Here is a 24,072-nt window from a genome sequence, read left to right on the forward strand (position 1 = left end):
TGGTCCGTCCGGGACATAATTCAGGATTTCGCGTGCACCGGTAGCACCGGCTACTGTGGACCATTGGTATAGGATGCAGAGACAGAGAGAGAGAGAGAGAGAGAGAGAGAGAGAGAGAGAGAGAGAGAGGGGGGGGGGGCAGAATCCGGACGAGACTACGCACACGCACACGCGTGCACGAGTATGCATGTTAAGGCGCATACAAAGGAGAGGATTGGACGGGCGGGGAGCGGAAGGGTGAAGGTAAAGGTGAAAGGGAGATATAGTAGCGGTAATGTATGCAATTGAACCGACCAGCGTGCACGACGGACGGTTGTTGGTCGGTTATGGGCGGTGGCGAGGTCCGCAGGACGCGAGGGTAGTTCCTCGTGATTCAAGGAGAGGCGACGAGAGGACGGGGGAGAAACAACGGTCATCGCGTACAATCGTAGAATCCCGCGTGGCACAACCACGTCAGGTATTATATGGTGTTTAGTTTGCCATGGTGCTCGCGCACGCCGTGGTTTATAAACTTCCGTCTCTTTCTCTCTCTCTCTCTCTCTCTCTCTCTCTCTCTCTCTCTCTCTCTCTCTCTCTCTCTCTTCTCGCGCGTTCGCATGATCACGTCGAATTAACTTGGCCGCGCCGCGTTGAACGCGGCCGGGATGACATTAATCCACGCGATGGAGTTAGCCGGACGAATGAACGAAAATTAAAATGCGCGTTTTACCGACGACAACGCCGCCCGAGTGGAGTGGAGTTTGAGTTTGTGAATTTTACCGTGTTTTCTCCCATTTTATATGTTGACTGCGATATTATCGCAGTATCGAGATTGATATGTCGTTTAAAGCGACATTTTTAAGTAAGCTACTTGGAAGTAGAAGATTTCGTATTTTACACGGCACGAGGGGAGAACAGATTAATTTTATTTATTATATAAAAAAGCGAGAGATTGTTATTTTTATAAAATAAATCCCCCGCGTATTTTATTATAATCGCGATCCTCATGCGAAGTATGCAAGTTTTAAATGCGACCCGAATACCAAAGTGATTTGCTAGGGTGACTGTAGATTTTAAGGCAAAATCCCTGAAAAATTTATAAACAGGTCCTACACAAAAAGCTGACAAAAATTAGCAGCTTAATTTTGAAATGCAACGCAGACGCGAACTATTTTATCTAGGATTAACACAAGATATACGTCAGAGAGGCATTTGACATAATTTTTAAATCTACTGCAGCCGAATATTAATCATAAACTTATCGATTTATTATTCTCTACAAATAAAAACAATTTCATCAAATTAATTGTACATTATTTATTCAATTGTACATTAAAGGAGAAGAAAATCATCATGAGCAGAATATGCTAAAAGTGAAAAAACTTATCAATTTCACATTCGTTCTAAAGATGCTTGAAGCATTATTTTAAACGAATTCTGCGTACCTTCGAACTTAAACGAACTTTGTACCATTCCGATTACTATGCAGCCTGACCTTAATTCATTCGTGGCTTATCCGAATGCATTCGCTCGGAATGTGGGCGCGTGGTTTCAGAGATCTCGGCTGCAAGTCTTTATAATTACTAGTCTTTGCAAGTTAAAACGGTTTCCTACTAATGTCAGACCACCTGACGAACGGTTTCACCGAGTGACGAAGAACAGGAGGGGAGGAGAGCGAACGAGGAAGGAGAATGAAATGTTCATCACAGTCATTCGGTTCGGCAATACGAGTAACTTCTAGATAACCTACCTTGCTTTTGCGATTGCCTCACTATGCAGTCTCTCTCTCTCTCTCTCTCTCTCTCTCTCTCTCTCTCTCTCTCTCTCTCTCTCTCTCTCAAAGCACCTTCATTTACGCTTATAATATAAAGCAGAAGTTAGTTTGATTATTTCAACATACCGCGATGTCTAGTTATATTCCCATATTTAGATTTTACAGAAGATGCTTAATTATGTTTTGATATGGAGTCTTCATGGAGTTAACAGACATTTAGATCCTGAGTTATAATCTATTGTAGTTATAGTTATATTGTAGTTATAAAGATATTACGTTCAAAGTGTATTATAATATTATTATACTAAAATATTAACTACGAGTATCTTTAATGTTTCTTATAGTATTAGCAACAATATGTAATAGAATAATTTCGTAAGTATTTCGTAAAAAAAATTAAATAAAAAATATATTTTTCGTGTTTTTAAAAAAATTAAAAAAAAAAGGAGTAGACAATATGTTAACTCTAGTTAGACACTTGTTGAACCGAGACATCAGTTAAATTGCAATTTACTTGCAAAAGAGAGAATTGTTATTATGATGAAAAAGCGCTCCTTCATTAATATTAAAGTTTATCGTTGAGTTTATTACAAGGGCATTAGACATGCAAAGTCAGAAATTGCCTATTCGTAAGGTTGAATCGGGGACAATTACATTGCGCTACTGTAATCTTCATTTGCATGCATATGTTTTCGAGAAAAGCTGCGTCGTCAGCATAGTAATTATCACATCATCAAAGATTTCAAATAATTTTAATTAAGCAATATTTCATGTTGATCATTATCCGTTTTGGCATACAACATTTTTTTGCTTTTCATCAACGCAACGTAAATGTTTGCAGGCGTTTTCCATTATTTTTGCTTTATTAAAAATTTGAAGGTAGCACTTACTTTTTGGTAGTTGAGAGCGAGCAATAAATATTTCCTGTCGGCGGATAAATGATGGTCGAAACTCGACAGCAAAGCCTGAAAAATACAAAATTAATTAAAAATAAACGTTGCCGGGTTACAATATAATTTTGTAATAATTTTATAATTCGATTCGGCAAAGCGTGAAATGTGCCGCGAGCAAAAATGCCAAAAGAGCAATAAATGTAGGGAGCGGGAATAACATTACTACGTAGTTCAACCAAATTAACAGATTAACAGATTTAATTCGTTCGCTTTGTTGAAATCGACACTGGAAGCACGATGGCACGAAGTGTATCTCAGTAATGCAATTTGTATTGTAATTAACATTATTAAATTCGAAGCGTGCAAATTGATGTAACTCCCCGACGCGATTAGGGATTAAAGCGGACGCGACCGTACCGCTCATTAAAAGTACGATACTGGGAAGTTTGGCCGCTACCCCTTTTCGGCCCCGTCGTGTAAAAAGAAGGCGCGCTAACTGGTTAGGATAAAAAAGAAAACCCCACTACGTAGGAGTTAACGCGAAAATCTCGCGCTCGCGTGTCGGGCCGCAATAATCGGCCTCGGCTCGCAACGCGAGGTCGCGCTTGCCCGACGCGGTACAAATCGCCAGATAGAGCTTATCGCTTATTACGCTTATAAAACGAGTCGTTAGCGGGATGAACACGGAATGGACTGCGAATGGACGCGAGACGGCGGCCGCGTTCAAAAGTGGCTTTGTGCCGCCGCGACGACCCGGAACGGTTTGTCGAAATCACGACAAGTAAATTGCGATCACGTGCGCGTGGACGACACGGACCACCGTGGTTGTTGAATGAGCTACGGCCTCTCTAATGGGATGACCATCGTTAAGCGGGAGTCGCGAGTTCGAAAACGAGGCGGTCGTTTCAAGCCGGGACGATATCGGACTCGTGGTGATTTCCAGTTAACCGTGCTGTCGCGATCATAATACGGTAACTAGCCGACAACTACCATTATTACTTTAATACGACAAGTTTATTCGCGTGATAAACGCGGCTGACCGATCATGCCTCTGCGCGCTTTGATTCCGTCCGTTACGATTAATACTACATCACAGAGCTTTCCCGCAAACTTTAGACTTTAATATACATTTATATGTTCAAGTTTTAAGCCTTCAAAATGATTCTGTTCAGAAAATAATTTATTTTGTTATAGAGTAATGAAAGAGAGAGAGAGAGAGAGAGAGAGAGAGAGAGAGAGAGAGATCTTCAAAATTACTTAGAATAAGAAACAAATTGGCATTTTGGTATTTTTTATTAATTTTATTGTTAAAATTCTAGAATAAATTTTGTTTAGAGAAAATTTGTATAATCAAAAGAATTAATTTAATTTTGTTTAAGCTTTTGAATAAGAATAAAATTTTCCAATAAAATTTAATGTAAGATTGTGTGCTGTAACACAGGGAAATAAATGTAGTTGTAAAGTATTGATTACTTTAGTTTTACTTTTATTTTTGCTATAATTTTAATGTACACGTGTTTCTCAATTTTTCTCAATATTTCTTAAATTTTTGAGAATAAAAAAAAAAGAAGATCGAGCGCAATATTAGCACAGTGACAAAGTGAGGCTGGCAGTTTTATCATGTTACGTAAAAGTTGTGATTCTATTAGCAACTTTGCAAACTAATATTAAAGTATTCCAAGCAGGGACAGCTTGACACGTACCTAATAAACTTGTTACTCTTAAACATGTAAAATTTTCATACGAGGCCATATGAAAATAAAAAAGCAACTTTAAACTACTATACAATTCATAGTTCGTGTTTTCTTATTTGAAGAAACGTGAACGTATATAGATAAAATTGTATTATTGTCATTATTTAAATAATGTTATTTAAATAATTAATTTTGAAAATATATCAGAAAGAACAAAAATACAAAAACTAAATGTACGCCGCAGATTTTCTTTACGTTGATATTATTAAAAACTAATTTCTACATATTCATCCAATATTTTTAATATTCTGTTTATCGTTAATAAAAAAAATGAAGTCTCAAAGTCGATCTTTAAACGAATGCATTTGAATAATTGCATCGGTGAACTTTCTATCGTTCCAATTCACTTGGAATGTACCTATCGAAATAGCAAGTAGGCTCATCGGATGCAATTGTCCAAATGTACTCACTCAAAGCTACTCTCAATATATATATATATATATATATATATATATATATATATATAGATGCGAGTGAAAGTACACGGGTCATAAACTCCCTAATAGCTTTCAAGCTAACAAGGAGAACGCTCCGATAAGACCGTCCGTCTTCACTGCAAGAAGGGGACTCGGGGCTGCGTTCGAAACACTTCCGTAAGATTTCAAGCAATGCAACGAATGCGAAAGACTTCATTTAACTCGAGAGAGGTAAGAAAGGGCGCAAGTTCGACGGTTAAAAATAAAGTTTCGGAGCGTCGCGCGGGCTAGCCGTTGCAATTTCTCTTCAGCGCTTCCCCTTCAGCCTGCTTTAATTGCAAGAATCAGCTTACCCCGCGTTTGATGATCACGGCGTCGGCACCTAACGACCGAGATGAGATTTTATTAGAAAAAAATTAAAAAACCGATTATGAAAGTTTGACGAATTTATAGAGTCAAACGGATTTGTCAGATTAAATAATCGCTACTTTATAACGTTATTCACTTATACGTTTATTTCACGATAAAAGCAAAAAAAATAATACAGAATAATTATTTGGCTATTTCTTCTATTTACATACATACATGTATGTAAAACTCGAGCTTCTCAAACATTTCAAATAATTAGAAAAATATTTAATAATAACAAAAAAAAAAAGCTTTTCGAAAAACCTTTTAGGAGAATTGAAACAAAATATATCAAGCTAAAAACAAATATATCGCATAACTAATGCGCGACAAACGGTTTCAACGTAACGATAAATTTCGTAAATACATCATTTAGACTTTCATCCGAGGAGACATCTCGTAATGTTAAACTTCAAGAGAGAAGAGATAGGCATCGCATTACGGATGTCATAATGAATCATTTTACAACGGCCGAGTATCTACGCGCGTACGAACGAGCTATCGTCGACGATAGATTGCACGCGTCAGAATGTGAAAGATAACAAGCAATTACCGTTCCAGCGATCCCTTCGGCAGCGGCTGTAACGACAGGCGCGCGTCATTCCTCGATGCGTGCGACATGTGCATTGCATTACGTTTCTCGTCTCCTCCCTCCCTCCCTTCCTCCCCCCCTCTCCCTACCCCCTTCCCCCGCGTCCCAATATCGTAAAATAATGTCGGTCCCTCTTTCCGATTTCGTCCTTTTTGCTGCTTTCGCATTTCGATGTTCCGCACACGTGACTTCCGCTTTTACGCGTATACACCCTGGCGGCCACGAGAGTCAGAACGATTATAATTGATGCACGCACGAGTATGAATTAGAACAGGAAGGAAAATCGAAAGGGGCAAAAGGCAGAGAGAAAGAGAAAGAGAGAGAGAGAGAGAGAGAGAGAGAGAGAGAGAGAGAGAGAGAGAGAGAGAGAGAGAAAGAGAGGAAGAGAGGCAGGGGGACACGTGAGATATGGTGCTTTCGTTACACGGTGTATTTCGGTCGTTATCTGCGATTTCGGAAGTGAGCGGCACCGCGGTGGCGAACCCGATGGCAAGCTCAAACAATTAATTCGTACCGCCTATTCATTCCGCGCTTTCTATTTAATCGCACGCATGTTAATGCGACAATAATTGCGCATACGTTAATACGGGCGCGCAATATTTTAACGGGTGCAAAAATATTTACGGGCATTTTCCGGATTGGCTCGTACCGCAGGAAAAAAAAAATAAACATTCTACATTAATTGATTGCCGCGGATAATGCAGCGACGCGTTTCGTATTTTGTGTTATTAATGCTAATAATATATTGATACAAGTATAATTAACATTGTGTACGCTATTTTCTTTGTTTAATTAGTACCTAATTAATTAATCTCGTTTCAACATGGATTTAATGTAAATCTTAATTTAATTTTGTTGTCATTACTGTCTCATATGTGACTTGTGTCAATATTAATATTATTGGTAAAGGAAAAGAGAGAGAGAGAGAGAGAGAGAGAGAGAGAGAGAGAGAGAGAGAGAAGGTAATCTGAATAAAATGACTGATAATTCTGAGTCTCATTACGAATAGAATCTCTCGAACTTCTAGATTTCATGCAAACTTCGCGGAGTTCTCGCAAAAACTTTTATACACTTGTAAAACTTGCAGAAGTTTAAGGAAACTTACGGCATTGCTAGAGTCCAACACGATCTTGGATGCGGCCGAGCTGGCATTGTAGATCAACAAATTGCCTATCTCGTCTCGGTAGAGGATCTCGTCTCCTGCAACAAGAGGATACGTTAGCGGGAATTGAATTTTAAATTAATACACTCGCGTGCGACGTAATATCCTTATCGTTACGTTTCGCTATTTCGCACACCGCGCTATATTGCACCACCGTGTTTAAGCCCATGCAACACTTTAAGCGCCTTTTTTCTCGCGCAGAATCTCATTTCGTCGAGGATTATAACGAAGTTTCCCTGTATGTGCTTTTGCATTTGTCCCGCGCATTAAAAAAATGATCAATTACTTTCCTAAAGTGCGTTACAGGATTTGTCTATTTGAAGAGAATCGTCCCCCTTTTTAAAAGTAAGATTGCCGCGGTTGCAATTCCGATAAATTGACAACAGACTTATCGTTTGAAAAAAATAGAAATACAGGCAATTATCGTAAAAATTTTTTTTTAAATTTTTTTTCTCTCTTCATACTACCTAACTAAAAATCTTTTTCTGTCTCAAAAATTCTTTCAAAAAAAATCTTTTTTTTAAATTGCGATTTCTGAAAATAGCTGCAATTTTCCGTTAGATCGTGCAAAGATGAAACTTGTCCGGAAATGATGATTGATTAATTGCCTTCGCTCGCTTGCCTTTGTACGCATTTCCTTACGAGGAAAAACGGGCAAATTTGCAGTTTCCTTCGGGCGCAATAGAAGCTGAGGGAAAGGAGAGAGGGAGAGAGAGAGAGAGAGGGAGAGAGAGAGAGAGAGAGGGAGAGGGAGAGGGAGAGGGAGAGAGAGAGAGAGAGAGAGAGAGGGAGAGAGAGAGAGAGAGAGAGAGAGGAAGAGAGAGACGAGTAAATTTCAAGAGAGATCGTCCTTCTTGAAAATCGGTTTTCGCGAGCCGACAGTTCGCCGTTTCATCAATCTTGGCGCGAGACCGACGCCGTAAAAATCCTTGGAATAAGAAGCATTGAGTTAAGTCGCGATAGACCATGAGTAAGAAATATTTTTATCGTTATCGAGAAAATAGAGGAAGGAGAGGGAAGGGAAGGGAGGGGAGGGGAGAGAGGGGAGGGAGAGAGAGAGAGAGAGAGAGAGAGAGAGAGAGAGAGAGAGAGAGAGAGAGAGAGAGAGAGAGGAAAAGAGAAAGAGGCCATGTGAACTTCCGCAGCACAAGCACGCCGGAAACATTCGTTCGACAGATTTTTTATCAGCGGTGTGGAACGTGGAAACTGATTGTAAACGCGAGATAGCGAGAGCTGAAGGAGTGGGAAAACAGCGTATCGCGAAAATTTTCCTTTCATTCCGGCGCTCACGATCAATAATGCAGCAAGTCATACGAAACCGATGACAATTACTTATCCAGTGATACTTGAAAAGTACATCTATTTGAAAACTGTACTTTCTTCGAGAACATTGAGAGCACATTAAAAAGTAATAAGATACATAATTTTATATATCTAATAAAATTTTGATTAAAAATCAAAAAAATAATAGTGCAATCTCGTCAAGAACGTGAAACGAAAGATTCACATATTATTTTATAAATTTTATTATAAATAATACGTCCACAATTCATTTATAAAGCTTATTTCTTTAGACTTTTTCTTTGGCTACAACAAATATTTTGCAATTTATCACTTTATTCGCTTTGTATTTGCTTCGTACTACATTTCTACAATTTTCGCAATTGTTCCGATATTTGCCTAAAAATATGAGTAAGAAAGGTAATTATCATATTAATTAAAAAGGCAAAATGGCGTTTCTCCACATCAAAATAGACGCACCCCTTTAACGCGATAGGTCTGCATGTTGCCGTATAAACTTCGTTCCACTCGGCCGTTGCTTGTTCGCTCGACCGACAAACAAGGGATGGCGTGTATCGCAGAACGAACAGCCCCGACAGACTCAACACAGTGAACTACATCAACGTATGGCCCGTCAGAAGAACCGCTTTTTCCAGGGTAGAAATTTTCTGATGGCGTCGCGAACTTTAATTCTTCAAAAAGGTTAGGTGCTTCGTTTGTGGGTCGCCACGAAACCAATTGTACTTTTTCGAGATAATTCACTCCCTTATATGACAAGTGTAAGTGAGAGAAAATCATTCACATTGATTAGACAATTCGAGCAACAGACTATTCAGAGTTTTCATCTTCGAAATAAATGTTAATCAAAATAACTATATATGTTAGGCTCTCAATTAAGAATTTTTTTTTAGAAAATTTCTAGAAATGTTTTGAAAGGCTTTAATATTTTTTTTCATTAAAAACTTTAATTAATAATGACGAAGGAATAATCTGTCATTGGAATGTGTCTACCAAACGAAATGCAACCGTCTTGGGAAACTTCAAAAATAAATTTTTCTTTATTCTTATATAATTTATGATTGATTTTTAAGTTTTATTTGATTGTTTCACACTGTAGAAACAGCAAAAGATTAACTTGAAACATCAGAAAGAGTGTTCGGCAATATGACGCCATGAGAATTAAAACACGACGTTATGTATCTGAGAGAGATTAATTAACAAAGTTTCCCAACGCAATGTGTTTGAAGTTTGAAACTTGTTGCTTCTTTTATGTCAAAGAAATTTCTGTTACTTTTATTATTTTTTCAGCGTATAGAATGTACATTTTAAAATTACTTTTTACATTCACATAGAGCAAATGTATTTATTTTCGCAGACTGATATTGTCATTAGTTAAGTGATATTTGGTGTGAGTATTAAATAAACATTGATAAATTTTATCTTTATGTAAAGATATAATTTGTAACGATTGTCAATATTAGAACATAAAGATAGTAGAATTTCTTTTCGAAGAGAGACCTAATAGATATTCTGTGAAGATATTTTAATATGACTGCTTTCGTTTACTTGCTTTTATGCTACTCGTGAAGATGTGAGGATAAGCTTTCGCGAAAAACAAAGTTATCAATCGCAAGAAACGATAAAGGCATAGCAGATATAGAAAACAATCGTTGAGAAAACAATCTTATGTAACTGAAATGACCACGTTAAAATGATAGAATCATGATATAAAACACAAAGAAATTGTATAATCTCCTGAAATAGTTACTATTGAATAAAAGTATGAAAATGTTTCTATGTCTTTCTTTTTTTTCACACAACAACATGCCTGAAAAGTTAAGTTGGCCATTTTAATTGTTAATATATTATTTGTTCAATTATTACAGATTAAGTAATAATGCAAACAAAACGACAAACAATATATCTTTAATATTAAATTTATTTTTTAAATTATAATTTTAATAAATTGAAAAATAAATCTATTTTTAGCAATATTGCAAAATTTTTCTGAAATAACAAGAGTATGATAATTTTATCAAATATTTTTAAAAATAATATATAATATACATATATTTAATATCATGAATAATATTCCGGACAGAATTTTGATTGAAAAAAATGTCTAATAAGAATTTCCGATAATCATACATATATACGAGTATATATGTATAAGATTTATGCATATTTTTCATTTATAATATTTATCTTGGCTATATTTTCTTCATTAATTTTAATGTGCATAATATTCATTTTCACTTTTACGTATAATAAATCCAGCTATTTCGAATAACTACACAAATAAATATTCTACTGCACAGCTATTTTCAATTTCTTGTATCAAGTGTTCTGTAAAATAGAAATAAATAGAATCGCTTTGTTATTCAATTGAATAATACGGATTAATAATCGCTGGACGTGTAAATCTACTGGCCATTATAGAACCGTATTAAAATTATAAATGAATTCTGCTTTGTCGCACTAACAGCGTATGGCGGATTTTCATAAATGATTTCGGGCGAACGAAAATGCGTTGAAAATTTTCGCAATAATTGCAGCATATCATTATTTTCCAGTTCAATAAAAACAGGAATTCCGTATCTTGTTCTATATATATTCACAAAATCACAGATATTCTTAATTAAAATTTTCATTGTAATTTCGCAATTTATCAAATTATTGATGATACAGCGAAAGAAATATTACATATATATTTAAAAATACAAATAAATATTACCAATTAAAAGTATCAATAAATATAAATATAAATATTCCTCATAAATTATATCCAAATCACAGAATTTATAGTTTAATAGAACTTTTAAAAGGAGATAGAATAATTTTTATTAAACTACACTTCGCGATAATCGCAATGATATGTTTTCGATTTCGTGCCCGTCGTTTCACTTGTTTCCTAGATAAAACACACGGTGAGAAAAAAGTGATTTACATTTAGGTGAAAACAACATCGAGGGTCTCTTTCTACCGATTTCTCACGGTGGATAACGCGTTAACGAGACACCATCGTATCTCATGCAGGATTGTATCCTACAACGAGGCATTCGCCGTTACGGAGCAACGTCATCCGGGATGCTGGGACAGACTCGACGCCGTCTTCTGGGATTTCATGGTGACAGGCGGGATGGGACACGACGTTTACGATTTACCGCCATCGACTGCGTATAACTCGCAAGAAATAGGCCGAAACGAAAAATGCAAACGGAGCACGAACTTTATAAGGCTGACTTCCGCGGCCATCGAATTGAAATATCGCGCGCTGGAGTAGAATTTAAACTCGAGCACTTTTTTAGACGATATCTGTGGTGTTTATATTAATTTCAAAATGAAATAAACGATTCTATTTAAAATTCATCGCGACAAATTCTTAATGTGACTGATATTTATCGTCGAAATTTCGGTTCTAAATATTAGAAGCGACATCCCAACGCTGGATTTGGAAAATTCACATGTAATTAAATTATTAACAGGTCAGAATATTAATTATTTAAATTAAACTAACACTACTAATATCAATATTTGATCGTCTAATTATAAATAATTAATTTCGTATGTATGTTTTAATTGTTTTCTTCTAACATTGTAACGATGTATATTCGAAGATAATTTTTCATATACTAACCTCTTGTTACAGACACATATACATAATGTAAGCACGTGGCGCTCAGTAATTGCAAGATAAATACTTTTTCTTAACTAAATTCACAAGAAATTTCTACAAATGTAAATTAATGTTTGTTGCGGTTGTAATTAGGACTTACCCTCGAGCAGACGGTAAATCATCGTTAAAATCCGGCGATCGTAAATAAATTTGCGCGAAACAATGCTCATTTAATTAATATCCAGGGGCAAATTATTTCTTTTAATGTCGCATCATTACGCGATGATTAATGGCGCGTATTACTCCTCGCGTCGATTAAACCAATAACAGACGGAAATAAATTTTACACCTGGCTTGCTGGTCCCATATGCGTCGGCCTATTTCTCGCGTATCTACGAGTAGCGTACCTATACGTGTGTATATCGTTGAAATATGTTTTGTAATGACACACGTGCGCACGCGCGCGCGAACGGCCGCGTGTACATCTGGCTCGGTGGTGCGTGAAATCTGGCACGACCGGGATGAAAATGGATATCTATGGAAATGTACAACACGTTCGTTGCACAAGTGACTGCAACGTACGTGTCATTTACACGAACGTTTCAGAAACGTGCGGGGTCATTAAAGGGGTCACATCGCATTCCGCATTCGACGACACTTCGCGGAGAAGTTGTCGGCAGGGCTCTCATCGGCGAGTACGAATTTTTAATTTCGCCCGTCGTTCGAGAAAGAATTAATTAAAAAAAAAAAAAAATATCGGTTCGTTCGATAAAATAAAATTACTTGATCCGCGCGAAAGAAAATAAATTCGGTTATCGCATAAATAAATGCGAGCGTTCGCGTCGAAATTCGCTGTAAATTCGCGTTTTCCAAAATCGTGATATCGAGAAACGGATATATATGTATATCCCGTATTTCCTTATCAACGGAATGACTGTGGCGCGTCGTTGTTTCATGAAATATTTGTTGAACGCGACACGACGACGGGCGACACGCCACTCGTCGTAACAATACGTAAAGTTCGCGTTAATGCGATCCGCGCTATCCTGTAAACCGCACCCGCGGAATCCCACGCTGTAACTTTGTCCGTGAACAGTTGCCGGCCGCAATTGTTGCAGCCACTTCGCAGCAGAAAGAATACCGTGTTCACTTCTCTGTCGTGCAGAAGTACCGCTCCGCCCGTAATGTTCGTAACAGCCGCGCATTATGCCACCACGTACAATAAAGAGGAAATACGGAAAGTAGAACTTTCAAAGTTTTAGGCGCGAAAATATTACGCGACACGGTTGCGTTCCGACGTAAATTTCGCGATGACGTAATCGCGAATTTTACGCGAATATCCATCCATCCTTCATAAATACATTTCAATTCAACAATGATAGGTAACGAGAATTGCGATTTTCGAACGGAATACCGTACCAACTATTAAAAATAAATCAATAACATCTTGTTCGCGAAAGAAATAATGGAAAAAATACCCGCGATAATGATTCTAGACAGAGAAAGATTAAATTAAGATACTGAAAGAGCTAAATCCTGAAACTTTTCTCAGAACACGACAATGAATCTCGGTTAGATTCTAGCAGTGGCTTAACTTTTGTTCAGAAAGTTTCCGATTAGTTTGCGGTTAGTCTCCGTGTATCACGTGTCAAAATTTCCTACCGTTGTCGTTGCCTTGGAAAAACACGACGTGTCAGTCCGGAGAATGCAAGAACAAAACACACGAGAAACTCGTATGTAAAGATCGCGACATGCCAATACACGCCATGTTGGTAAGATGCTTGAGGAAATGTACTCATGAAAATAATCGATTTTCCACAAGACGACGATTATTCGGTATTCTCTGTATACGTTTGACGCTTATCCGATTTACAAATATTATATCAATCTGAATTTGTACATTTATATAATACAAAATACATAAAAATATTTTATTTTAATTAAAAATCAACGACATAACGTAACAAAGTAAAATCACGTTGACTTATATTCTTGATACACATTTAAATATTACTTAATATACAATTATATTTCAAATTAGATCAAAATTAAATTAAAGTTAACTAATTATGTGATGCTGCGATAGATAAAATTTACATAACAAATCACAAAGAGAAATCACAAAGAATAGAATACACAGAGAAAAACAGAAAACGAAAAGCTTTTTCATCTAGTTTAAAAGTATAATTAAAAAACATACAATGTTCAAGTTTCTTTCGAGTCAAATTTCCAAATTCACTTTACAACTGCAATATCATTTTCCGTGAACTATGATGGTATAACAGACAGCGTGACGTCAGCGTTGGAGAGAAGATTTTTACAAGGAATCTTAATACTCGATGAAAGGAACATAAAAAAAAAAAAACACACACATACACACACACACACACACACACACACACACAAAACAGCAGGACGTGAAATAACCATCCGGCAGCGAATAGTAAAGAAAAAGGGCGAAGGATATCGAAGCAATGAATGGCTGACATATGTCGAACTTGCCCAATGGGACCTGTTACCGAAAGATAACAATGATCCCAGGCCGCATCGCTGGTCGTTTCGCGCGTGACGACGGTACTTTCCCCGACGATTATGGTCATCTCGACGAATCGCAGGCGCGCGGTATGACACGGTAGAGTCGTCCCGCGGGTGTCACTGTCAGCATACGACGCATACCCAACGTCGTCGGGGAGTGCCGAAAATCATGGACAAATTCCATCCACCGCGGCCGCCGCGTACGCGGCATCCAATATCTATCCATTGTCTTCGGCGTGCTCGGCGAACCACACGAGTTGTGCGTCGAAATTGGCGGTGAGCGCGATATGTAGGCGTACATCACGGCTATCAGGAGTCGGTGCACCGCACTTCTAGAGGAAGAATATGCAAACGTAGAAACCGTAAACAGGGGATGAGGCGGCCGCAAATCCATTCTTCTATCTCTCGGAGAAAAGTCAAGAGTGATTTCGAGATAAATCGGTATCTTCTTTCGAAATATTAGACTAATTAATCTAAAAAAAAAAATCCTATTAAGATATTTATATTTAAATCTCAATTAATAGATCTTCAGTAAAGTTTAATTTATCGCTTATATTTATAAATAAAAGCCACGAACCAATTATAAAATTTAAAAGTGCCAGAAGAAATATATTATGAGTTTTAAGAGGAAAATAAATGTGAATCAAAATTAGCAAATAATAATTAATCTGGATTTTAACTAACAAACAAGCGTTATGTAATGATGATAACACAGATTTGAATAAACAATAACATATATAAGATAAAATGGAAAATAAAATAAAAACATGACAAAATATTCAATAGTTGTGAGAGAGCAATAAATCAAATTTTTCTTGATAAAACATTGCTCTCAAATTGAAAAAATGAAAAAATAACTAAAAAAAAAAAAAAGAAAATTACATCACAATATAAAAAAAAACATAAGAAAATTACATCACAATATAAATTTCCTTGATTACCGTTTTAATCTTATTGCAATTCTTTAGCGACAATTAATCATTAAAAATAAAAGCCCAACGCATATTATCAATAATGCATGCCGAGTATTTCTGCATAAGATTCCGATCGCGAGGTTGATATAATTCAACCCTCGGAGAGTCTGGTATGTCTACCCGATCGATCAATACTTCGGAACTTTAACGCTGGAATGCAGGATCCGTTCTACATACATTTGTATGTGCATCCTTTGTCCTCTCTTCCCAGCGGTTCTATTTGCTACACATTTCCCCGTTACTCACGAGAGTTTCACGCCAAGAATACGCTGATGCCCGCATTCATTCAAGCGAAATGGATATAGAATTTACATTTAAAGTAGTAACCGGGTGTGATACTGGATTCGTCGTATGTATCCTAGGAACAAGTTTCACGATTGCATTTTGCTCTGCTGTGCTTTGTTTGTCCGAGCCTTATTCGCCCCGTATCCAATTTCCAAATAATTTGATTACTTTATTTTTCGCTGATTTATTACGTATCCGTATATTAATAAATAAAATCCTTCGAATCGCAAAAATAAGAATTGTGATATTGAAATATTAAGTGGAAAATGTAGTTTTCCGGGAAATAACTTAAGGGAGGAGGGAAATCAACTTAAAAGGCGGACATTAAAATAATATTAAACGTACAATTTATTTGATCTAATATCAGAATAAAGTTCCAAATCATATTTCAGCACTGTCGCATGACAAGTCAGAAAGTATAAGAGAAAGCAACTGAAGTGAAAAGCGTTGCTCGTTAATGAGCATCTCGCACGACACGACTTTGCTTTTCCACTATTAAATAATCTACTTGTAGCGTATTACACCATAATCTATATTTGCCTTGAGACGGCTCCATTGGGACAAACTTAGCTATTTTGGAATTCGTAAAGAAAATTATTGCAAAATAAATTTAGTAAATCCAGTTGAAGTCATAGCGAGTAATTTATTCAAGAATTCGCGAATATTTGGCTTCTAATGCTACAGGTTCTTGAAATTATATTTTTCAGTTAGAAATCGCAAATTCATTTAACATTTTGAAAATAGCCAAAAATTTTTACATTATGTTAAACTTACACGAGATGTGTCTCCGAACACTAGGAAAGTGAGAACGAGTAAAGTGCATTTGTAATATTTAGCTCTATTGCTTTTATGTTAATGATGAGACCCCTAGACGAATTACGCTGCGTATCATTAAAAGCTACAAATATACCGAAAAAAAATTGAGTTGTGATTCTATATACTAATTATTTTTATATACTAACATATAAATATACTAACATATATATTATATTCTTAATATACTTTTACATACTAATTTTATATATTCAATAAAATTCAAAACGAGACAATGAGACAGAAGATACACTGTCAATTCTAAAATCCTTTCTCAAAAAATAATTATATGTAAAAAAAATCGTAAGTCTATTTTCTAGCAGACACGTTAATGTATCACAAAAGAGATTCGCAAACACTAATAATACGGAAATTAATACTATAATATTTACTACTCTGCTAAATATGATAATTCGCACTAAGTACCTATTAATGAGACTTGATCACCGTTAAATAACACATTTAACAGTAACATTTACGCGATTTGATGGTAATAAACGCATCGCGTTCTGCCGCAACTGATTGTCATGCGTCGTGCAATTAATAATTACTTATATGCATCTATGAAAATTATGTAACTAGCCCGTGTACGTATGCGCGTATAATCGATTTAACAATATATATATATATATATATATATATATATATATATATATATATATAACGCATCGTGATTGAACTTCACCTCGCATTCTCGCAATTCACCGGTGTATTTTATATAAATATGTCGGTCTCGCTGGGGCGACATAATGTTTCCTCGTTGTTGCCAATTAATAATTCCCGATCTGTCTCGATGCACAGGCCGTTTATGCAGAGCGCGATAAACAGTTAGCTGTCGATGTAATAATGAGCGCACCGCAAAACGATCCGCCAATTATTTCAATCGAATTAATGCAACGTTACGAGGCGGGAGCGCGTTGCGCTTTTATCCGGCTAACGATATCGCGTTCGTTTAATTGCACAACATTCGTCCCATCGTTCGCCTTGCACGCTCTTTCTGCACAGCTTTTGTCAGTACTTCCTGAGGCATACAGAAGCGCACACACACACACACACACACACACACACGCGCGCGCGCGCGCGCGCGCGCGCGTCCAAACGTCCGATAAAAATGATCCGCTCCGTTTTTCGCGCGCGAACTGCGGCTAGCTTTTAATTACTTTTAATTTACTTTATCGATTCCAGCCCGCCTCTCCACCTCGCTCCACCTCGCCGCGTTCTTTCTGCCGGTCGCGCCTGTGGTTTCTCGCATATCGAATTTCTATTACATCCGTACCATTCTGCTCTCCTTCGCTTAGTTCTCCCATTCACGTTCGTCGTTGGAATTTCGTTCTGATATTAACCGAATATGCATGCGGCACCGAAACAGCAAAACTATTATTCATTTATGATAATGTAGTACAAAATAGTGATACGTTAATTAAAATCCTAGAGTGTTATAAAAATATTAATATTAATCAAAATAATATTAATCAAATATTAATCAAATGCAAAAAAAAATCAATTAATACATTTGACATGAATGTAATTGTTATTTTCCATGCGTCATCTCTGCGAGTTATTCCTTAAATTTCATTTATCATACGAAATAATGTTTTGTTCGTTTCTTTACTAAAAATAAAGGTACAGGAAATACAAAGGTGTAGAAACGTTTTCCTGAACGATTTACTTTCACGTCGCTGTAATAACAATCTGTGAAAAAAATGCATTTTCTCGAGAATGTCTACTTCCGACGCAATCACAGCGAACTCGAAACGACCGGAAAGATACGGCGTCCGTCTGAAACACGCCTTTTACAATACATTTGCGAGAAAATGGCACCTAGCCTCACCCTTATGGAAGTCTCATATTCCATTCTACGACCGCAGGATCTTCTTATAGGCTTTAGACAGACGGTATGTAAATCCCCATGCAATGAGCCTGGTCTGTTCGTAACTTGGAATCCTTCTATCGAATGTCGATTCGCGTGCTTTGTTCTCATCCGATCTCTCGTCGGCTATCGACCAATTAATATTTACACGCGAATGAGGGGAGAATTTGGAAATAAAGACGGTCGGAGTATGTTCGAACAGGATGAGATTGCGTGTAGAAGCTCCGAATTTCCCCGTTAATTTCGAGCTTCGAGTAAATAGAACGATCCGATGTGTATCTTGTCAAGAGCGCTTATTCTAACTTTTATTTGGTTTTTTTTTTTTAGAGAGAATTTTACATAACTCACTAAAAACTTCTTCGCCACGTAAGTAACTTTGCAAAACATAATTTGAGAATTTTTAAAAAGAAGGAAACGACACATTTTAAAGATGTTGAAGATGTTAAAAATGATAAAGATGTTATGGTGAAACTTATAATCGCATGAAAATTGAATAAATAGGATAATTGAATAAACGTGTAACAACTTAGGTGGAACATTCTACTACTTGATATTGTGTCTTGTAACTAAATATAAGTAGAGCATGCCTCGCAAATCAAAGTAAAATAAATTTATTATTAATTTAGACAGATGATAAATTAATTTGAATTAATTATTAGTGTTGAAAGAACATCGAAATGTCTAAATGCTTTCAAGAGAAGGAAAGAAATAATTAAATCAAGCTCGCATAAAACGAGAAAACGATTAGTGTTTACATTGAAGATATATCGTCCATTAACACGAAAGTGGTAGAATTCGTTACATGATAAGGCAATTTCAAGTAGTAACGGACAGATTAGTTAGACAGTATCGCAGAAACATGGCGATTGTATTATATGGTACATTCTCTTTGTATTAAACAAAGTAAGCCGTAATTTTTAATCCAAACTTTATTAACATATTCAATGAATAAAAATTAAAAGAAATGTAACGTAAATATAATTTAAAAATTTTTAGGATACTGATAGTACTTAGATTATGATTTAGAAATACAAATATTTTTGTTAAAATTATACGATAGTTCTTGTAAATATCGCAAAATTATATTTTTCAAAGATATCTTAGTATTGAGTTTTAGTAATAAAATAACTGCATTATAAATTTACATTAAAAATATAAAAATGTATTTACAAAAAAAAACGCACAGAAATGTCCTTTTTCAATTATTTATTTTTCTTACGTCGTCTATTCTTATTTTTCTATTTTAATATAATTTCAAATTAAAACTTAATAGAAAGGGCTTTATAGGGAGGAGCAAATCGTGCCGAATTGCCGAAAGTAAATTCTTAGTCTGTTCCTCGAGAACGCAGTTTCGTTTTTGGCTTTGTATCATCCGCTCGGCGACTAACATCACGCGCGACTGCGTCAGAGCCGGACACTTTTGATTTGTTCGCCACTTTAGTGGGTCTCGTTAAAGTTTCTTTCGAGAGCGAGAATGGCTCAACTCCAAGTGAACAGGTCGACGAGCCTTGCCTGTTGCGGTGTCGCGAAACCCGGCGTCCTTGCGTTCGCACCAGAACGATAAGAAATTCGCGCGACTTTGTTCGCTGAAGCGAAAGTTGTGCTGACGCGACGATAAAAATTCTCTGGATTATTACCCTTCGTGACCAAGTCAGTTATTTCATTACTAAAACTCTAGTACTAAAATATAATTCTGGAAAATATAATTCTGCGATATCTACAGAAATAATTTTAGCAAAAATATTTTTATAACGGTCTAAATCACAAGTTAAATATCATAAATAACCTAAAATTTTTATTTTTAAAATTATTTCTTATATTTGAATTGTACAAATGAGATGTAATTTGCATTGAGTCACAGTAACAATGTAGTCAAACACAATTATAAAAATGTGAGTGTCCGTGAGGTTGAAATATTTTACTAATTTTTAAAAAACAATGATAGTTTCAATAATACTTTTCATAGTCATAAATAATACTTTTCATAGTTCTATAGTTCCTGATAAACGTTAAACAAAGTTCTGCATTTTGACCAAAAAGTAAAAAAATAAGCTTCAGTGAAATGTCCAATAATTTTCTTTATATTATCTAATGTAATATAATTTTTCTCTTATTTGATAGGAGGAACGAATTAATATTTATTATGAAATATATGAATCTCCTTTGATAAATTTGCATTTAATCAGCAAAATTAGAAGATTGATCTAAAGTAATGTAACCGTTTCACAATCATAATTGTTTCATATTACTTTTACAGGAGAGCGATTCGATAAACGTTGCTGTTAACGATATCAAAGTATGTAATTTCAATATTAATGCAGTTTCCAATTAACTATTTGATCGATAAATAATATAGGCGTGCAATTCCTTTTGTTTATACATACACTGATCTGTAATCGTGGAAAAGAAAAGATAACAAAATATGAATTTTAATCTCTCTCTCTAAATTAGCATTAAACTCATCACAATGGATTTCTTGACTACCTAAGATCATTAATATTTAACTTACGCCTTCGAATATTTGACTTGGGGGAAGGAGTTTACAATTTCTCAGAGTTTTAATCGCTTCTAACTCGAGAACTATTAATGTCACATGAAACAAACGGCATCCCTCTCTTTAACTTCTATTACTTTCGATGCTCCCTCAAATATTTTATACGCGGAGAAGGAACTTTCGTCCAAACCAGCTGACCATTTTAATCCGCGAGTTTTATCTCGGAGGGGGTAGAAACAGATTTAATCAGCGGCCATTATGCGCGCTCTCTCGCACCGTGAAAGGTACAGCCATCACGCGGCGAAGTTTTCTCGGCACTTTCCGTAACAACGAAAGAAGAGCCTGACCTGGTTACCAATTACCACCTTCGAAACTTGCCCCTCGTTTCTTCGTATTGCATCTTAATTAACGGCACTTTTTTCGAGGATTCCGCTAATATAATGGCCGTCGCTTCCGGCAGCAAACCCAGCAATTATTCACTCCCCTCGCCCCCTTCTCGCGCAGCAAACGCAGCAAACTCCTTCTTCTTGGGTCTTCGCGGTTTTCGAATTGCTGATTTGCTGTGTTAAGGTTGGGAAGTTTCAAGGAAATAAATTCCACGGCGGTTTATAAAAGTTAATGGTCTTTTGAATTTTTAAAAGTTAATCAATTAATCGACAGCGCGCGGCCTTTCCTTCCGTTTTCTTAACGTAGTCTACGTTTTTATAATTACGCATTGTTATGTTAATACTACAGAAAAGTAGTCGAGTTTTTTTTTCTTCATTTCCTTAGACGATTTAAGAATACTATTTTCAAGAAAATAATTATAAAATTAATAACAAAGTTAAGGCTCTTTGTAAAAATAAATAAAGAATATAAATAATGGACTATTCGAGCCAAAGCTAATATTGCCAGAAATATGTTTAATGATAAATATTAACATTTATGAAGCTTCATAACCGTCACGCAAACGTTTCGACCTTTAATATGGTCATCCTCAATGCGAAAAACAATTGTTAGAAAACAAAATAAATCGATATAAATTAAGTAAAATTAAATGAATGTTGTCACACGTAAATTTAAATTCGGCAAATAATTGTGCTCGTTAATTACTACTATGATCAATAATACAGATAACTTCTCTTTAAAACTTCAGATGCCATTTGTTAAACTAGTGGCTTTGACAAAAATTTCGCTCATCTTTTCGCAATCAATCGGGCAATGCCTCCTGATCCATCATCCATCGCCACGTGCGAGCCACATCTTAATCACCGTTCATCGGTGAAATTCGAGGAAGACGGCCGTTCACAATCATGGTAATTAGCGAACACAGATCGTTCTGTCATCGAAGTGCAAGAGATGCTGATTACTGTCGCAAGCCTGTGCTCAATATCGTTCACGATTGCCGTGTGTGTGTGTGTGTGTGTGTGTGTGTGTGTGTGTGTGTGTGTGTGTGTGTGTGTGTGTGTGTGTGTGTGTGTGTGTGTGTGTGTGTGTGTGTGTGCGTGTGTGTGGCACGGCAAGATTTTGTTAATTACAGACGCTACGCGCGTCAAACACAATTTTAACTCTTTCGTAGTAATACACTTCCCGCTAACTTCGTCGCACACGTTTAACACACAATATTCGCCTAAATGTTTACCGAAGTTAATTATTATAGCAGAACGGCACGGGAGCAGAATGCGTATTCTTCAATTTTCTTCGACATTGAATTAGAACTCGTTTCGCAGACTCGTTTCTATTATTATTGTGTCTCATGGCATTATTTTCAAGATGAGAAAGCTACAGCGCAGCTAAATTGAAACAGCGTATTTTCAACTTTCAATTATGAAATAAGAAAGTACAAATAGTTTAAATTTATAGTCAGAATACATCTCTGTTGTGTCATAAATCTTTGAAAATGGAGAAAATAATATGAAAATATAAAAATTTTACTACCATTTCTAATTCTGAAAAATACGTAACATCAGCGACATATTTCCATCAACATTAATTGTATAATTATTTTGAATTTTCATTAAAATATCAAATAATTCCCGTAAACATCTCTACTTTTTTATTCTTAAAAAATATAATATTTAAAAATTTAAAGTTTAATTTTGGGGCAAATGTCACGGGTAATAAATGATAAGTATTATCCAATAAGTATTATCCAATAACTGTTTTCAATATATTCCTAGAAATCAAAATAATGTTGTTCTATGAAAAAAATTACTTTATCCCTGACGCACAATAAGATATGGATGAAATTAATTAGTCAATTACAGAGATAACTTGTTTATCTCTTACAGAAATACACTTTCAAGCGTTTTTTTTTATCGCTTGTTGCGATAAAATTGCTCGTTTAATGTTTTTTGCTAAAGTTCGTACTTTATTTTCTGAATTTCAATGCAGATTTTATATTTGTAGAAATTCAGATAGATTATGCATATACAGTATAGTTCGGAAACTCAAGTGGGAAGTAAGTAAAGTGTAAGTGTAATTAGGTATGCAAGTCACGTGTTTCTGCTAGGTATGATGATCTCTTACCGTCACGTACTATTCGTGTCGTTTGGAAGAGTTAGACGATTTAACAATTTATAACTTTAGTGCATTTCTGTTATCTTAAGTGCGATGAACAATAAATTGTTAATTTCTATATTTATAATTAATTACAATAAAGTTAATAAATATTGACGCGGAATAAATTTATCAATCACTTTATATTGTCACTCGAAAGAGCTGAACATTTAACAGTTTATAACACTAAATGCGCTTTTTATATTTATTATCTTAAACGTGATAAGAAGTTTGTCAATTATTTATAGAGTGATCGATAACTTTATTCCGCGTCAATATTTATTAACTTTATTGTAATTAATTATAAGTATAGAAATTAACAATTTTTTTTTTAATTTGTCATAAAATTTCTTTTGCTCATAGATACTTATGAGTTGAGAAATTTTCATTTAAAACACAAATGAAATGCTTGATATTAAATCCAAAAAATAAACTTGTAATTTTCTTTAGAAAGGGAAAAAAAGGAACATGTATATATTACATCTTATAAAGCAATTATATAACAATATAAAATAATAAAAGTGATGATTGATTATATTATAACAAAATGTAATATATAGAATTTTGTTGGGTCTACTTTAATCGTTAATCTCACGCTCCAATAAATACCACTTCCATTTTTTTTTATCGCGACAATTTGACAAAAAATGTGTGAAATGTTCACTTTATCTATATTTCATATAACCAC

At 35.5% G+C, this 24,072-nt stretch overlaps 1 protein-coding gene across 5 annotated transcripts in view; it reads right to left on the reverse strand.

The window, feature by feature from the left end:
* LOC105424479 (dipeptidyl peptidase 4 omega) overlaps positions 1-24,072 on the reverse strand; it is a 301,174-nt gene that overhangs the window by 80,397 nt on the left and 196,705 nt on the right. For all 5 annotated transcript variants that reach the window (XM_089073120.1, XM_089073119.1, XM_089073115.1 and 2 more), the window contains 2 exons: positions 6,922-7,016; positions 2,644-2,718 (listed from right to left, as the gene is read on the reverse strand). In XM_089073120.1, the coding sequence (XP_088929246.1) occupies positions 2,644-2,718; positions 6,922-7,016 (170 nt within the window). The remainder of the gene's footprint in view (positions 1-2,643; positions 2,719-6,921; positions 7,017-24,072) is intronic.

Source organism: Pogonomyrmex barbatus, unplaced genomic scaffold, assembly GCF_055798465.1.
Source record: "Pogonomyrmex barbatus isolate J1 unplaced genomic scaffold, ASM5579846v1 scaffold14, whole genome shotgun sequence".
Classification (NCBI taxonomy): Eukaryota; Metazoa; Arthropoda; class Insecta; order Hymenoptera; family Formicidae; genus Pogonomyrmex; species Pogonomyrmex barbatus.